Here is a 19,723-nt window from a genome sequence, read left to right as displayed (position 1 = left end):
ATGCTTACAAAAAAGTACTTTGCAGCAATAAAGAGACTCAAACTAATCAGACCTTCATAGTCATCATACCTCAAAGATCCCTCTTCTTCCTGCCACCCAGGAATATCTAGTATTTCTTCCACCTAGTTGAAGATAGATGCTTCCAGCCTTAAACAAGGAGGTATGCACTTTTACTGCTGGGATTTACCCCAAAGATACAGATGCAGTGAAACGCCAGGACACTTGCACCCCGATGTTTATAGCAGCAATGTCCACAATAGCCAAACTGTGTCCATCAAAAGATGAATGGATAAAGAAGCTGTGGTCTATGTATACAATGGAATATTACTCAGCCATTAGAAATGACAAATACCCACCATTTGCTTTGACGTGGATGGAACCGGAGGGTATTATGCTGAGTGAAATAAGTCAATCGGAGAAGGGCAAACATTATATGGTCTCATTCATTTGGGGAATATAAAAAATAGTGGAAGGGAATAAAGGGGAAAGGAGAAAAATGAGTGGGAAATGTCAGAAAGGGAGACAGAACATGAGAGACTCCTAACTAGGGGTGGTAGAAGGGGAGGTGGACGGGGGGTGGGGGTGACTGGGTGACGGGCACTGAGGGGGGCACTTGATGGGATGAGCACTGGGTGTTATTCTATATGTTGGCAAATTGAACACCAATAAAAAATAAATTTATAAAAAAAAAGTAGGTATGCACTTTAAATTCCTTGTCGACAACTCTTTAATCATGAGAGAGCAAAGTTACAATGCTAATTGGTGGAGAAAATTATCATACATTGGTTTTCTGCCATCAAAGAAAAAAGATGACTATTCATACTTGAAAAAGTGCAAAGCACTTAGTCTTTGATGCAGTTGGAAAAAAATAGGGTAAATGGTTCTTAAGCTTAAAATCTACCAAGTCATATAAAACTACTTCAAATTTGGTTCTATATTCAAAATATTATAATAGCTTCAGAAAGAAAATGATTAACCTACAAGATTTTTTCACTAAAAAGGGGAATTTAGACAAAATAACATACCCCTAATTTAAAGTATTAAAAAAGGAACGTAAAGAAAATGATTTGGCATAAAATAGGTAAAGGGAATGAACAGTTAGTTCACAGGAAAAAAAAATAAAGCATATAAAAAGATGTTCAATCTTACTAATATTTTTAAGAATGTAAATTACAACAAGAAGATTTACTTTTCATCTATAAAATTAGCAAAGAAATGTAAAAGTTTGATGATTTAGTCTCACAAGGGTTTGAGGAAAATAAGCACTCTCGTACACTGTTTATAGATGTATGAATTACCAAAACATTTTATAAAGGGGATTTCGCAGTATCTATCAAAATTTAAAAGCCTGCTCTCCTTGGTACATAAGTTCCACTGTTAGAAATTCACCTTACCTAACTATGTACAAAATAACACCAAAACAGATATGTAAAAGATCACTGCAGCAATGTTTGTAGCAAAAATATAAAATAACCTAAATCCCTATCAAGAGTAGCTAAATAAAGTTTATCCATATTGTTAAATTTAATGCGATCGTTAAAAAGATTGAGTAATCTGTACTGAAAATATGGAAAATGGTCCAAATATATTATTAAATGAAAAAGTGAGGTATGAACATTATATATCATTCCTATTGTATAAATTTTAAAAGCATATATATTCATGCAGATCTACGTATTAAAATTTTTATGAGAAGATACACAAGAACAGTGATTACCTTTGAAGACAGGTAATGTGAACAAGACTAGAGGATACTTTTGCTTTTTTATCTTTCCATACTTTTGGAATTATAAATACTAGCAGTTCATTTTATTTTATTTTTTAATGTTAACAGAGAGGAACTAGGTAACAGCCATTTTAATTTTCTTCTATTTACTTTTAGTATTTTTTAAATAAAAGAGATCTGTAAAGACTATTTGAAATGTATCAAACAAGAATTAATTAAGCCAATATTATTTATAATATGACTGAACATTTAATTTCACACTAACTCTGGGTAGAGTTAAGGCAATGATTAAATGCAATCAAAAGTTTAATATGATCTAATGATGTACTGTGGCTCTCAGAAGACTGTTCAATCCCTGGGCCACTAACAAATATGGCCAACAAGAAGAATTTCTGACAATGAAAGCTGTGTGACCATGGAAGGGATAACCTAATAAAATAATCAAACCTGTGTCAATGGACGTGTTCAAGTATACCCTGCCTCCTCTTCCTAGAATACCATCCCTTCTGCTTTTCTTCCCAGCTAAGTCCAATTCACCCTTCAAGAGGCATCTCAGGAATCATCTCCTCCAGGAAAGCTATCCTAATCCCTTCTCCACCCTTGTGGTTTAGATCCTTGCTACTCAAAATGTGATCCTCAAACCAAAAACATTAGTGTGACATCAGCTGGAAGCTTACTAGAAATGCAGAAACTGAGACTCCGTGCCTGAGGCCTACTGAATCTATCTATATTACAGCAAGACCCAAGGTGATTTGTATTCACAATAAAATTTGGGAGGCAGTGGCTAATGGAAAACCCGAGGTGTGCCCATAGTTCTTTGTGCACACCTGTATCACAGCATTCATTATACAATATTTATAACTTTGTTTACTTGTCTAAATCCCTCATTAAACTGTGAGATTGTTAAAGGCAAGATCTAAGATTCTTGTTGTTTTTTAGCCATTATACCTGGCACATAATAGATATTTCATAAATGTCTGTTAAATAAATGAGCAAAAAAGCAAAAATGAGTAAATGAAAAGTAAATGCAAAATTTAGCTTATTATTCTTTTATAGCAATTCATTGGGCAGCCTGGGTGGCTCAGCAGTTTAGCACCACCTTCAGCCAGGGTGTGACCTTGGAGACCCGGAATCGAGTCCCACGTCAGGCTCCCTGGGAGGAGCCTGCTTCTCCCTCTGCCTGAGTCTCTGCCTCTCTTTCTCTCTGTGTCTCTCATGAATAAATAAGTAACATCTTAAAAATATATATTTATAGCAATTCATCAATTGCATGGCAATATAGAAATATAGAAATATTAGTTATAGTAGTTTTTTAAAACGTAGTTTTTTAAAAGTTATTTTGAAAAAACACTATGTTTAAGTGTATGCATATCCTAGAAACATTACAAAATATTTTTATCCTCACCAGATAGTACATAAATATATCCAGGACTCTACTTAAAGCCTCTTAAAATGTTTTCCTTTTCTTTAAAAAGTCCCACATTCAAATTATCATATAATATCACTAGTTTTGGCACAGGCCAGCAGTTGAAAAGATAGAAATAAATTACTTTTAAATTCCTATTGTTTTCCTGATGACACACAAATTATGCCACTGTTGATCTTTCAGGCTGCAGCTGTTGCTGGCTCTGCGTCACTGTTTACTATAATTGCTGCCTTCAGATTTCATTCTGACCCATATCCCATTACAGGATATGCCCAGGCCAGATGAGCAATTTCAGAAATCAACAGCACTCATGAATGTTTGCAAAATCGTGGCTTTACAAATCTCTTTTCCAATAGATAGCATGAACATCCTTTAATATACTTTCTTCTTTCAACAAAAATCCTCACCTGGCTGTTTCTCGCCATTCAGCATCCTCACTTTCACGCCAGCAAATCTCATCCAGTTCTGTGAAAAGGTCATGAGGAATGTGTTCCTCATCATCATCCTCAGTTCCAAGAATAAATTGTACTCGCTGTGATGGGGTGTCTATAGAAAGTGAGAGACATGAACACGCATTACCATGACTTCAAGCTTAAAATTTCCTGGTCATCACCTTCAACACCAATCCAAACTCACACCTCCCTGCCCCTTTATTGCAACACCTCATCCAGAATATACTTGGGAAATAAAACTAAATTTAGAAAGAAAAAAAGAACCTAAATTTAGCATTACATGAAGTCTAGTATAATTTGGGAGCATAATTATGTAAAATGTAAATATAGGATATATACATTATCAAAAATATTTAATATTATGATTATTTTTGGATTATTTATAGCACTCATCATAGAAACTCTGTATCTTCCTCACGCACGCACATTTTCTCTCACCATATATGCTATACTTCATGGTAATATTCAGAACAGACTCTGATAAAATTCACTTATACTAAAATCATACTGAATGTAATTCACCACAAACTCCCTGTGATGTTTTTTTATAGTCATACCTTTGCCCTTTCCCCAACCCCTGACAACCACTAATCTGGTCTCCACTGCTATAGTTTTGCCTTTTCAGAATGTTATATAAATGGAAACCAAATCCAAAATTATCTGCATGCTACATCATCTACTGGTGGTGTTTGCTTAAACATTAGAAGATCTCTTATGACCATGACGATGGCACAAGTCACTATGTTTTTGATAAAGGAGCAAAATAATGTGTGGTTTGGACACAAGACACACAACCTCAAAGGTGCACATGATGTTCCTGAAAAGAACATGTTGTTCACAATTTGGGGGACTCTGAAACAGAGACCTATATTATCTGGGGACATAGATTGACAGTGTTTCCTACAAGGCTTCCTGTCCAGCTAGTTGGCCTTAGAGTTTCCAGTTCAGTTGATAACTAGGTCTAGACTCTGTTTTTAGAGTAACTGCTTGAGGACAGTTAGTCCAATCTGACCTATTTGCCCATGCTACCCATGAGGTGGCATTCACTCATTCCACTGTGTGATGGCTACAGAAAAGAGGGTAGGGAAAACATCCAAAGGTGTTAATAAGTTTTTGTTGTGGGGGAGATGAAGGCACTAAGGACATGCCTGCATTTCTGATAGACTTGTTAAGGTTAAAATCATTGGTGATACAAATACTAGGTCACTGGACAAAATACAAAATCCACTCTATTCCTATACTGTCGTAAAAATAATTTAAAAATCTATTAGGAAAAAAAACCATTAATTTTAGAAGGAAAAAATAAAGTTATCTAAGAAATTTTTTAAATTGGGGATCCCTGGGTGGCGCAGCGGTTTAGCGCCTGCCTTTGGCCCAGGGCGCGATGCTGGAGACCCGGGATGGAGTCCCACGTCGGGCTCCCGGTGCATGGAGCCTGCTTCTCCCTCTGCCTATGTCTCTGCCTCTCTCTCTCTCTGCGACTATCATAAATAAATAAATAAAAATTAAAAAAAATAAATTCTTTAAAAAAAAAGAATTTTTTTAAATTATGTAATACATTTGTGATGAAAATGATAAAACCTCATTAAACGATATAAAAGTAGGCCTAAGTAAATGAATGAATATACACTAATGGAAAGGCTCAATAGTGGAAAACTATCTTACAAATTCAATGTTATTTCAGCAAAACATTTGGTATTCTCAAATATTTTTTTTTAAACACAAAAAAAGTCTGCCTGGGTAGCTCAGTTGGTTAAGGGTCTGCCTTCAGCACAGGTCATGATCCCAGGGACCAAACCCCATGCTCAGCAGGGAGTCTGCTTGTCCTGCCCTCTCTCTGCTCATGTGCTATTTATCTCTCACTCTCCCTCATAAATAAATAAATAAATAAATAAATAAATAATAAATAAATAAATAAAATCTTTTTAAAAAAATAAATAAAACCTAAAAGAATAAGTAAATCAGTAACAAATCGAATGATTACTGAATTCTATAATTTTAATTTGTTGTGAAAATCAATTCATCAGTTATTTATAATATTAGGTTATCATAGTCACAACTGAGAGGACTTCAGAAGTTGAATGTGAAAAACATACAAATCATATAAATATAATACAGCATCCTACTTTCTGTATAAATGAATGTTTGTAATGAGGCCCTAGACCCTACCCATCTCACTTGCCTTGTCTTTTGCCACTCTTTCTCTTGTTATTCCATTCTGGGTACATTAGCTTTCTTTTGGATTCTTAAAAATACCATGTTCTTTTTCATATCAGGGTCACTGCACACACTGTTTTCTCTAGCTCCCCTGTATATCTTTCAGCATCTACTTCAATGTGCCCAATCAGGCTTGCAAAATACACACACAAACACACATATAGGCACATTTCTATGCAAACAATTAAATTAGACATCTGTTATACTAATTCATAGCACTTTGATTCTCTTTGTTACACTTATCTCGATTGTAACTTTAAATTTATTGTACAATAGTATATTACATATTTTACATAGTCAAAATCAGTCTCTTGGCAAAAGGTAGAAACAAGTGCTATGAGAGAAAATTATTACAATACCTTGCAGATTATAAAACATTATATAAATTTTACTTATGATGATTGATGCTAATGCTAGTGGTAGTGGTGATGGTTATAATGATCATATAGATTTAGAATTTTAAGTAGGGAGAGTGAGAAAATAATAGTGCCATTGATTAAAAGACAGTTGTAACATGGATCAACCTTGACAGCCTTATGTTAAGTGAAATAAGTCAGACAGAGAAAGATAAATACTATATGATCTCACTTATCTGTGGAATCAAAACCAAAAAAACAAAGAAACAAATACCAATGCTCTGCATCCCTTGCCATCAGGGAAATACAAATCAAAACCACAATGAGATACCACCTCACAACAGTGAGAATGGGGAAAATTAACAAGGCAGGAAACAACAAATGTTGGAGAGGATGCGGAGAAAAGGGAACCCTCATACACTGTTGGTGGGAATGTGAACTGGTGCAGCCACTCTGGAAAACTGTGTGGAGGTTCCTCAAACAGTTAAAAATAGACCTGCACTACGACCCAGCAATTGCACTGTTGGGGATTTACCCCAAAGATACAAATGCAATGAAACGCCGGGACACCTGCACCCCGATGTTTATAGCAGCAATGGCCACGATAGCCAAACTGTGGAAGGAGCCTCGGTGTCCATCGAAAGATGAATGGATAAAGAAGATGTGGTTTATGTATACAATGGAATATTACTCAGCTATTAGAAATGACAAATACCCACCATTTGCTTCAACGTGGCTGGAACTGGAGGGTATTATGCTGAGTGAAGTAAGCCAGTCGGAGAAGGACAAACATTATATGTTCTCATTCATTTGGGGAATATAAATAATAGTGAAAGGGAATATAAGGGAAGGGGGAAGAAATGTGTGGGAAATATCAGAAAGGGAGACAGAACGTAAAGACTGCTAACTCTGGGAAACGAACTAGGGGTGGTGGAAGGGGAGGAGGGCGGGGGGTGGGAGTGAATGGGTGATGGGCACTGGGGGTTATTCTGTATGTTAGTAAATTGAACACCAATAAAAAATAAATTAAAAAAAAAAGATAAAAAAAAAAAAACAAATACATACACACACAAAAGTCCCCACCGAACTCATTGAAAAAGAGATTTGTGGTTACCAGAGGCAGGGGGTGGGGCTAGGAGAATTGGAAAAAGTTGGTTGAAAGATATAAACTTCCAGTTACAAGATGAATAAGTACCAGGCATGTAATGTAAACATGATGACTATAGCTAACATTGTTGTATGATATTTAGGAAAGTTGTTAAGAGAATAGATCCTAAAAGTTCTTATCCAAATAATTTTTTTCTGTTTTTATTGTATCTATATGAGATAATGGAGATTGGACGGTGATTAACCTACTGTGGTAATCATTTCACAATATATGTAAATCAGGCCATCATGCTGTACACCTTAAACTTACACAGTGATGTATGTCAATTATTTCTCAAAAAAAAAAAAAAAACCTGGGGTTGTCATCCTGACAACCACTATTACAGACTGAGAGCTCAGAAAACAATTTTTAGATATGCTGAATTTGAGGTGACTACGGGACAAGCATATAAAGATGGTCATAGGGCGGCTGGATATTTGATTGTGGAAAAAGAAAACAGGGTCAGTGGTAGAGACATGTGGGTGGCATTTAGAGAAGTCATATGATTATAATGAATAAGGACTCAAAAAGTAGGGAGAGAAAAAGACTCAACATAGGGAGAATAGTCAACTTCAAAATTTGGGAGAAGAGGAGTTAACAAAAGAATCAGAAAAGGAATACACAAGTATGTAAAAGGATTGTTGCATTAAATGAGTACCTTCCCTAGGTCAGGTGCTATTCTAAGCAGTGAATTAGATTGATATAAACAAAAAAGTCTCTGCCCTTATTGACCATAGAGCTGATGGAGAGAGTAATATAACAGGAGACATGTTTGAATAGGGTTTCAAAGAACTGGGAGTCAATAATGTCAGATATTATAGAACCGATGATGATAATTGAATAAGAGCTACAGGATTTGGCTAGTCATGTTCAATAGCACTGGAATTCCAGAGACCATGTATTATTTTACAATCAGAAATTAATAAATATGCTGTCTCCACTTGGAATATAGACTACATTTTCAATAAGTGGTTAGTTAAGAAAATCAAACTTACATAGTTACACTACTGAAAAAAAAATCCCTAATAGAATTGTAACTAAGCAAGTTTCCTAGAAAACTTTTACCTTTTCATTATTAGCTATATTATTCATATTGTTTTATTTACATATTAATACCATGCTCTTAAGTACATGTTTCCTAATAATGAATGAAAATATTCGGGGATTCCTGGGTGGCTCAGCAGTTTAGCGCCTGCCTTTGGCCCAGGACGCGATCCTGGAGTCCCAGGATCGAGTCCCGCATCAGGCTCCCAGTGTGGAGCCTGCTTCTCCCTCCTCCTGTGTCTCTGCCTCTCTCTCTCTATTATAAATAAATAAATCTTAAAAAAAAAAAAAAAGAAAAGAAAATATTCTCCTTTCTATTGGCCCAGTTCCAAAGTTCTTTATTTTTTAGGCACTTTCTGGAGAATAGTCAACAAATATGTTGAAAAATATATTTTCCATAGCAGCATAACAAGTATAATCACAGAAGTGAATTGGGAAATTTGCATTTCACAAATGTGATCTTACGGTCATGAAGATAGGAAGCCTCTTGCACTATGACATTTAGCTCAAGGGAGCAGATTTGCAATATGAAATGTTTAACATTATGCATTTCTGAAATACCTCATCCTTGTTTCTTCCTCTTTATCCTTGTTGTACTTTAGGTAAATCAATATTCAGATAATCTATCTTATGAAATTGTTCAAAAATGATTATTTTGATGGTTCTATTCAAGTTCATGTCTTTGGTGTCTACAGATCAATATCCTCCATCTGCCTTTGAACTTTAAGATTTTGCTCATATTTTTAATGTTATATACAGTCTATTCATTTGGAGTCTTACATTTAATTCATTTACATAATTGAAATAATATATTTATTGCTATTAATGCTAATTAGCTCATTTGGTTATAAGGTAAAAGATTAATAAAATAAATATTTCAGCTGAAGCATCAAGAACAAGTGTATTTGTCTCCAAAGAGGATGTAAGACTACTTGCAGAATTCACCAACCATGTTCCTGAAAACCTAGTCATCTAACTCCTCACCCACACTAGGGCTAATAAAGAGTCATAAGTTGAAAACAGTAGACACATTTTGGAGAGGACTTTTTCAGAGTAAACTATAATGTGAGTCCCAAGTCTCCTTGTTCCCTTAAAAGGCAGGATAGAGGGATGTCTGCCCCTCCCTCAGGTCAAGCAAGTATTGCTCCATGGGCATTAAAAGGGCTTGGTATGCCTCCTGCAGTGGACTAGGGTATGATTTCTGCCTGAAAAACACAAAGTTTGCCTAGCTGCTGATGGCTGAGACTGCTGCTGTAGATAACATACCTTTCTAGTATTTATCAAGGCAGTAAGGGTATGTGTATTTTCTGTGAATCATATATGGGCCACACAAGAGAGACAGAGAAAAACAGAGGAAGAGAGAGAATGTAGAACATGGGCTTCTGTCCAAGAGGCTGCTATGCAACAGAGACAAGACCTCCCCAGAGAGAATCTATTACTATAGCTGAATGCCTAGGTGTTGAGGAGGAATAAACAATAAAGCAGAAGAGAATACAGGTGAGGGATCCTGCAGGGGAGAATGAGTAGATTCAAATTCTTGTTAACCCTAGAGAATGTGACATCAGCTTGCAATAGTACTAATTAAATAAGAACTTTCTTGCTCCATCCCCTTTAGTTGGTTTTCATTTCCTATGCTCCAAACCTGAAGGGATCAGAAACCAGTTAGGACAATGATGGAGCATCTGGGAGGAGAAGGTCAAGGTAGGAGGGAAAAAAAAGGCAACTACATTCTCTTTCCTCAATTGCAGCAGGCCTGGGCCAGGGAAGGGGAAAAGCCTGAGGGTTAAATCTAAGTTCAAATTTTCACTATTACATGAGACTATTTATTTTAATTACTGATAGAGGACTTTGAGTTACCTAAAAGTGACTAGAAAAGTTGGGGAGCCCACCAGTGTTTTCATTTGGGAGAAGACTAACAATTAGATCCACTGAATAAATACAAAGAGATGGTGTAAGACAGAAATAGTTACTTTTGATTAAATCCCACTAAGAGTATTCATTGTAGCAGTTACAAGAATCTTACAAATGATCATAATTCTTTTATATTCATAAATGGGTCAGTAATCTTTAAACTGTTTTATTGAAATAGTGGTTGACTTTGATGAGATTATGAAAAGTGAGAAAAAAGACAAAACAGAGTTTTAATTTGTTAGTATTTTCTATGAGTCAGTAATTTTCATATACTATCTCTATGTCTATCTCTGCTTTGTCTTACAATAACTTAATTGAAAGGGCATTGGTATTAATCTTAAAAGACAGTCCAAATAATGAAGGAGGCTAAAAAGCAGTACATTTTTCTAGGTCCTTTTAATTAAGAAAATTCCTAAGACAGGCCTACTGGTAGGTGTGTTAGAAAGTCTTTCCAATGTGCATACACTGATATTTTTCCATTTACAGCACATATTCCTATTTTATTTGATTCTGTTCCACTTACCTTGATATTTTCTTTGTGAATATTATCTACATGTTAAATTAGTAATACCTGTTCTTTGTCTTTTTCCTTTGTAGTTTGAGTTAGTTTCTCAGATTATCCACTTGATTCTCTACAATAACAGTTCTGCATTTTAGTATTTCTATTGTTGGTTTTGATTTTGCATTTTTAGTTTTCTTAAAGTTCTTCCTTATCTTGGGGCACCTGGGTGGCTCAGTAGGTTAAGCATCAGCCTTCCTCGACTCAGGTCATGACCCTGGGATCCAGCCCTGAGCCTGAGCCAACTCCCTGCTCAGCAGGGAGTCTGCTTCTCCCTCTCCCTCTGCATGCTGCTCCCCCTGCTTGTGCTCTCTCTCTCTCTGTCAAGTAAACAGAATAGATAAAATCTTTAAAAACATCGCCCCCTTCAAAAAAAAAAAAAAACATAAAGTACTGATTTTTTCTTTTTTTTTTTTTTTTTTGGTCCAAAACAACCGGCCACAAAAATAACAGGCTAATTAGAAGTATTTAATTTGATTCTGATAAGATTTGGTTTCATAGGTATTAGATAACTATCACCGGATTGTATACTTTTAGGAAAAAGATAGTACCAGGTTCTTATTTAAGATACTGGATCGGAAATGTATATGTTGCACTGTTGATTTTCTTAAGTACATCTGATATTTATAGGAATTCATCAGTCTCATTTCAAATAAATATTCATATTCCATTCAGGAAATTGGCATCTTCCTTTGAAGAGGTAGTGAAACACAAGACTTGGCTATTGACTCAATTCTTGTTCATTTTGCTGTAAAATCTCATTTGACAAACTTCCTAAAATATTTGGTAATAAAACCAAGCCTTATATTATTAACATTCTAAAAAAGAAACAATGCCTGAAGCAAATATGCTATATAAATGTAATTTCTTTTTCTACTTCTTGAATATACATAATCATGTAGAAGATGTACATTGCATATTAGTGTGAACAATAACATTTAAAAACATTAAAAACTGAGGCACCCTATTTTTTAAGGCTTTATCTTTTAGAGCAGTTTTAGGCTTAGAACACAATTGAGAGGAAGGTATAGAGATTTCTCATATACCCTTTTCCCCCACATATGCAGGGCCTCCCCCAGAATCAGCATCGCCCACCAGAATGGTATATTTCTTTTTACCAAGGATGGGCCTACATAAAGACATCATAATCACCCAAAGTCCAATATTTTACTTTAGGGATCACTCCTGGTGTTGCAAATTCTGTGGGTTTGGACAAATGTGTAATGATATATATCATCATTTTAATATCTAATGTCTAATAGGAAAGTGAATGAGTTTATTCTCATGACATAATTTGCCTCCAAAGTAGAAAGTATCTGCTAAGTCATAGTGAAAAAAGGGATGGTGGAGAGTGATGAAAAAGTTTGAAAAACAGTTAATTTAAGAATCAAAGAAACACAATAGAACTGGAAGGCACTGTGAAGGTTGATTGCATCATGAATTTAAATAGTTACAATCTGCCATGGCGAATGGGTACATCCAGCACAGCGTGCCCATCGGGGTGGCAGAGAGAGAGCAGGAACACAGAGTGACCCCAACAGAAGTATGGGTAAGTGGGAGTGAAAGTATGAATAAAATTAAAACAGGGAACTATGATATTTAGAAGATTAACAAAAGTATTATTAAAATTATAGGCTATGAAATCAGAGTAGGATAAGAAAATAATGAAAGAAAGATGATAGCATGGATAAAAAAAAAAATAGAGGTCAATCATTTGCATAGGCAGGCAAGCAGGAGAGACGCAGGGTCAGAAACCAAAGCAAATGCACTGATAACCTCAGAGGTAGAGTGACTATGGATGAGTTAGGTGACCTAGGTACAGTGGAGGAGAGGGTCATAGGAGACAGAAATGTCAAGAAACTGAAAGCCAGGCTCTTGGTTATGTTATGTCCACAGGCTTTCATAGCACTCAGATATTGTTACCAACTACCATATTCTCTCATGAATAAATAAGTAAAATCTTTAAAAAAAAAAAAAAAGTATGTAAGGACTTAATAAAGGCATTTCCCCCTGGGATTTTTAACTGCTTACAGCAATGACTATTATTTGTACACATTATCAAGGGTTTATACAACTAAGGTTGACAAATTCTGTGTGTTTCTTCAGTCACAAATCTAAGCCAATTCTCAATTTCACAAAACACAATTCGAGAAAAATAAAGATCAAGTCTTTTCCCTGTCACTTCTCCCCCATCTGACCAGCCAACATCTTTTGTAAAAGTATAAGCAATTTTATGAGTATGAGGTATAACCTCTAATTATGGATTGAGCAAGTATAATATTATTACCATGGTAATTTAATAAAAACATAACAAGAAGAAAGTTTCTTACCAAAGGAAGGTGACTCCCTTCCATCCTCTAATCCTGAATCTCTCTCTCTGTCTCTCTTTCTGTGTTTATGACCACGATGCCTGTGACGTCGATGACTTTTCCTTCCTCCCAGGGGCACATGTACTCCAATAAATAGTGTCCGATGACCTTCATCAGAAGCAAATGCACAAATTAAACTCTGAATTATTCCAGAGCACAGAAGATGATGATTTACATATTAATAGAACTCAATTCAGTTCAATCCAGCAAACCATTTTTGAGTGTGTATAGTATGTAAAAGCTTGTGACTTGCAGGGTATTTTGGCCCTTATACCTATTTAAATATGTCACAGATCTACCACAAACATTTATAATGCTAATTATTTGGTTATATATCTTATAATCACCATTAATTTATTAATTGTATTAATCTCTTTATATCTATCCCTCATAGTTTATAATTATACTCTTCTCATAAAGAAAATTTATTTTATTTTCTCCCTACACTCAACTAACTGTTATCTCACCAGTTCCCTGCCCTTCACAGTTCGGTATGTGAAACAATCACTATCTCATGAAACAGATTTCACCAAGGTCCACAGTAATGCCAAACTCCCATGGAATTTTTTCAGTTCTATTATATCTATCTGTGACACTTGATGCTATTGATCACTCTCCTTTCTATGACCACTTTCTCCTGGTACTCCTCCTCCTCCTTTGTTTTGTTCATATCAGTTTCCTTTGTGGTTCTTCTATTTACCCATTCAAGGTTGGAGATCCCCAGGCTCTATATTTGACCTTATGATTTCAGCTGATACATATTTATTATAGGCTCTGAGACCTAAAATTTGATGCCAGATTGCTCTCTTGGACTGCAAGCCTATGTATCCACCACTTATTACACATATTATTTGTATATCCTTCCCACAGGTATGTCAAACTCAACATGTCCATGTTTGAACTCACTCTTTTCTGTCTCCCAAGTATTAACCATCTATCCTCTATCTTAGTAAATGCACCATCTATCCAGTCATCTCAAAGACCATCTAATTTATGATCAGGTCCTTCTTTACATCTCTAAAATCCATTCTTTCTTCAGTATCCCTAGTGCTACTGTCTTAGTTGGACTCTGATCATTTCCCATCAGGACTATTAGAACATTCTCCTTCCTGCTTTTTTTTTTTTTTTTCTTTCCTAGCTGCACTCTTGTATTACCTTTTATCCATCCTGAGTGCTGATGGCTTTTTTTTTTTCCAAAAATGCAAATCTGACTACATTACTCCCCTGCTTTAAACTCATTGGTTGTTCTCTGCTGCCTATAAGATAAAGCTTTTAAGTACTCTTTAAGGTCAAATAATATCTGACCTCTGCCTATTTCTCTGGCCAGGCTTCTAAATACACTCTGCCTCACACACTATGAGCCAGCGTGAGCCCCTTTAATCCTTTAGCCAGATGTTCTCAAGTCTCTGTTTTTATTTAATACTGTTCCTATTCCCTAACTATAGGAAATGTCTTTGTCCCTCCTGACTATCTGATGAAGTCTCAGTTCAAGGATTATGGCCAAGTATAAAATTTTTCATGCCTTCTCATTCTAAATATAGTTGACCAGTTTCTTCCTCAAGGGCTCTCTAATACTTAATAACTCTTGATTGTAATTATTTACCTATAAGAAGTTTTCTTCTTATAAATCTTCACTAAGAAGGCTATTATGTTAGTCAGTTTGTATCACTGGCACCTGACACAGGCTTGGCATACAACAGATGCCTAACAAACATTTACTGAAATAACAAACATTTTATTCTGCAGTATTGTGCTACATATCAATAATACAAATATAAACAATACATTATTTTATTTTTATAAGTCAGCAGGTTTTGGCCCTCCCAACTTATGTAAAAAGGGGAGCTCACAAGTGTAATGTATTGCTCTGGGTATCCTCTCCCTGAACAAACATATCAGAATAAGTGAAGAGAAGATGTGAACCGCAAAACAGACATACATTAATTAATCTATAAATTCAATACAATCACAAATTTCTGATGTTACTATTTCAACGTAACTAGAACAAATCATCTAAAATATAGTAAGAAAACTTAAAAGAAAAATAAACACTAACATCTTGATGAAGCTCAAGGAGGGAGAATTTACCTTATGAAATATCAAGATATACCACAAAGTTGTATACTTAAAATAATTCACAAATTTGGCATCTTAAATGTTAGTAATTGCAAATTACTTGGACCATCACAACATTATTATTCTCTAATATGTTGAAGGTTATTAACTAGGGGGAATGTGCAGAGCGATGAAGAGAATTCAGATGGAGCCTTGCATAAAACTAGCATCTAAGAGTCAGAAAAAAGAAATTAGGTGCTTAAAAAAATTAAGTCACAGAGCTTCAATTAAATATGGGAGATTAGACACCTGCTTTTTATCTCTATTGTCTCTGGAAAATGTCTTCCTAATGCCAGGTTGGGAAACAATTCTTAAAGAGTAGTATTCATAAAAGAAATGATTAATAAGTTTTATTATATTTAAGTCAGGAACTTCTCTTCATTATAAGCTGGGAGGGCTACAAGGCATAAAAATACATTTCTAAAAAATACATTTCTAACACATATAACTGATAAAGAACTAATAAGCTAGATATAAAAAGAAATCCTATAAATCCTAAGAAAAAATGAAAACCCAGTGGGAACATAGACAAAAAACTTAACAGGCACTTAATAAAAAAGAAAATACAAACTGCTACTAAATGTAAGAAAAGGTCCTCAACTGCACTAGTTCTCAGGGAAATAGAAATTCAAACCATAAGGAGATCTCTCTATACTCCCACCATCTTGGCAAAAGTTGATTGGTTGACAATTCTATGTCTTGGTGTGGTGCAGACCAATTTCTCATAGAGTACCAGTAGTATTTTACAAAACTACTTTGAAACAATATAGCATTTTTTTTTCAGTATAGCATTTTTTATTGAAATTGAAGATATACATACTTTATAATGCAGCAATTTCCCTGGATCTTAGAAAATTGCATGAAGATGTATAGAAGTATAAGAGACATGTATAAGAATCTCTACAGCTGCACTGCTTGTAAAAAAAAGTGCTGGGGCAGCCCTGGTGGCTCAGCGGTTTAGCGCCGCCTTCAGCCTGGGGTGTGATCCTGGAGACCCGGGATTGAGTGAGTCCCAGGTCGGGCTCCCTGCATGGAGCCTACTTCTCCCTCTGCCTGTGTCTCTGCCTCTCTCTGTGTGTCTCTCATGAATAAATAAATAAAATCTTTTTTTAAAAAAAAGTGCTGGAAACAACCCAAAAATCCATTAAAACAATGTATAAAGTAGGGGGTATTCACATAATGGGACATATATGACAATAATGAACAAACCAGAAATATGCATAACAACATAGATAAATCTCACATATTATTGATTAAAATATATATATAATAGAATTTATTTTTAAGACTTTAAAAATAGAAAAACTAAAATATATTGCTCAGAGATGTATACATAGGAAAAGATCAAACCAAAAGTCAGAATACTTATTACCTCTGGCACAAAAGTTAATAAGAGCTGTGATTGGGAAGAGGCACATGAGGCACATGAGGAGCTTCTGGGGTAGCAGAAATGTTCTGTCCTTGATAAAAGTTTTTCTTTCAATAATATCTAAAATTTAAACATAAGCTTTCTATACTTTTCTTTTCTGTACCTAAGCTTTTTTGTTTCATTTCAAAATTTAAAAAATTAAAAAAAACAGAGAGAGTTTGAAGAAGGGGACATTTACTAGTTTATATGCTATAAAGGAGCCAAAACAAGATTAAGACTCAAAACCAGCCATTGCAGTTGGAAATGAATGTTTATCTGTTATCTTCATAAGAGCAATTTCAGTAAATGAAGAAATGACTGAAATTGAGGAAGTTTAGGCAATGAATATTTCCTAGACTTGCAAATAAAGGCTTTACAGAGGGTGGTACTTAAACAAAATCTTAAGATTGCAAAATGTTTCTAATAATTACTGATTAAGATAACCATTCCCCAGATGGACAAAGAGACGGGGCACCAGGACTTAAGATGCAAGTCCAGAGGGCCTGGCTGGGTATAGTGAATATTTTCTTTGTTTGTGAAATGCAGATTTGATGGGCATGTGCCAAAAGTAACATCCTAAAAAGTTGCCAAGTCAAGGCTAAAATAAACCATCTGAAACCACATCCAAGCATAATCAGATAAGAGGATGCCAAGACACACAGCTGAACTGATGTCTTAAGGACATTAAATGCAAAGAAGACCAAGCTGAAGGAGTTTCCTGAGGCAGAATCTTGCAAGGCTGGTTAAAATATCAAAACTCACTGGGGTAAATAACTATGACTGAATTCTGGATCACATGGTAAGCCTATGTTTACCTATAGGAGAAACTGCCAGACCGTCTTCCAAAGTGGCTGTACCATTTGCATTCCAACCATCAGTGAATAAAAGTTCCTGTAGCTCCACATTCTTGCCAACATTTGATGTTGTCAGTATTTTGGATTTTAGCTGTTCTAATGGGTATGTAGTGATACCTCATTCTTTTAACTTGCAATTCCCTAATGACCTACAATATTGGGCATCTTTTCACACACGTATTTACTATCTGTATTTCTTCTTTGGTGAGGTGTCCGTTCAGATTTTTTCCTATTTTGTAATTAGATTTTTGTTTTCTTATTGTTGAGATTTAAGAGTTCTTTGTATATTTTGGATATAAGTCCTTTATTAGAAATGCCTTTTCAAGAATTTTCTCTTTAGCTTGTCTTTTCACTTGTAATGGTATCTTTCATAGAGCATATGTTTTAATTTTAAAGATGTTCAATTTATCAACTTTTCTGTCATGAATTATGTTTTTGGTGTTATATCTAAAAGTCATCATTAAACTCAAAGTCACCTAGATTTTCTTCTATGTTACCTTCTGTGAGTTGCACAAGTTTCTGTTTTACATTTAAGCCCATCATCCATTTTGAGTTAATTTTTGTGAAAGATGTAATATCTATGTCTAGATTCTAATCTAAATACTGAATTCACCCATTAGGTATTTATCCAATGAGTTGAAAGCGAACATCAACATAAAAACCTGCACACATGGGATGCCTGGGTGGCTCAGCGGTTGAGCATCTGCCTTTGGCTGCTGTGATCCCGGAGTCCCGGGATCGAGTCCCATATCAGGCTCCCTGCATGGAGCCTGCTTCTCCTTCTGTCTGTGTCTCTGCCTCTCTCTCTCTCTCTGTGTCTCTCATGAATAAATAAATAAAATTCTTTTAAAAAAAAAAACCCTGCACACAAATGTTTATAGCAGCTTTATTCATCATAATTGTCAAAAAATGGGAAACAACTAAGATATCCTTTAAATGAATAAACACTCTGGGAAACGAACTAGGGGTGTGGAAGGGGAGGAGGGTGGGGGGTGGGGGTGAATGGGTGACGGGCACTGAGGGGGGCACTTGATGGGATGAGCACTGGGTGTTATTCTGTATGATGGCAAATTGAACACCAATAAAAAATAAATTTATTATTAAAAAATAATAAAAAATAAATGAATAAACAAATTGTGGTATGGCCATACAATGGAGTATTATTAAACAATAAGAAGAAAACCATCTACCATGAAAAGACATGGAGAAACCTTAAATTCATATTGCTAATTGAAGAAGTCCGTGAAAAAGCTATGTGCTGTAGGATTCCAACTATATGAAATTCTGGAAAGAGTGAAACTATAGAGACAGTAAAACTACCAAACATTTCCAGAGGTTCAGGGATAGGTGGTAGGGATGTTTCAGTAAAGCACAGGGCATTTTTAGAGAAGTGACACTATGATACTGTAATGGTGGATATGTAATATTACACATTTGTCAAAACCCATAGAAATATACAAAAAGAAAGAGTGAACCCTCATGTAAACTAGGAAATGTAGTTAAAAATTATCTTCTAATACTGGTTCATCAGTTGCAAATGTATTATGTTAATGAAAAATGTTAGTAATAGGGGAAACTGTGTGCAGGGATGGAGTATATGGGAACTTTCTGTACTTTCTGCACTACCTCACCAAACCTACAACTGTTCAATAAAATAAAGTCTTTTAATTAAAAAAAAAGAAAGTCAAGATTCATAGCTCATAGTAGATTAGACGTAAGAAGGGAGAGGACTAACACTGTATTCTAATGGTCATATATTTTATGAAAATTTATTAATGTAAAATACTTTCATGATGGGAGGCACTTAAGTGTCTGTGGACATCGTGAGAAACTAAGAGAAAATAGAGGTGTAGATACATTTAGGTTGGATTTAATGGAATGTATTTATGTGATTTGCAGGCACTTCCATATATGAGTAGGTTATTGTTAGCTATCCTGGAATTAGAATCGTTTTGAGGAATACTCCTTGTACCCATTGTACCAAACTCATCTGACACTGTGACAACAAGGTCCAGGGCTGAAGTGTTATCATAACATGCAAAGCATCACAATCTGCCACATTAGAAGTATGTGGGGGGGATCCCTGGGTGGCTCAGCGGGCCTTTGGCCCAGGGCGTGATCCTGGAGACCCGGGATCGA

At 35.4% G+C, this 19,723-nt stretch overlaps 1 protein-coding gene across 7 annotated transcripts in view; it reads right to left on the bottom strand.

The window, feature by feature from the left end:
- SLC4A10 (solute carrier family 4 member 10) overlaps positions 1–19,723 on the bottom strand; it is a 285,396-nt gene that overhangs the window by 141,399 nt on the left and 124,274 nt on the right. For all 7 annotated transcript variants that reach the window (XM_038584657.1, XM_038584660.1, XM_038584661.1 and 4 more), the window contains exons 3-4: positions 13,169–13,315; positions 3,560–3,698 (exon numbers count right to left, since the gene is read on the bottom strand). In XM_038584657.1, the coding sequence (XP_038440585.1) occupies positions 3,560–3,698; positions 13,169–13,315 (286 nt within the window). The remainder of the gene's footprint in view (positions 1–3,559; positions 3,699–13,168; positions 13,316–19,723) is intronic.

The sequence above is a fragment of the Canis lupus genome, chromosome 36 (assembly GCF_011100685.1).
Source record: "Canis lupus familiaris isolate Mischka breed German Shepherd chromosome 36, alternate assembly UU_Cfam_GSD_1.0, whole genome shotgun sequence".
In the NCBI taxonomy this organism is placed as follows: Eukaryota; Metazoa; Chordata; class Mammalia; order Carnivora; family Canidae; genus Canis; species Canis lupus.
This window is presented reverse-complemented; position numbering and strand designations above follow the sequence as displayed.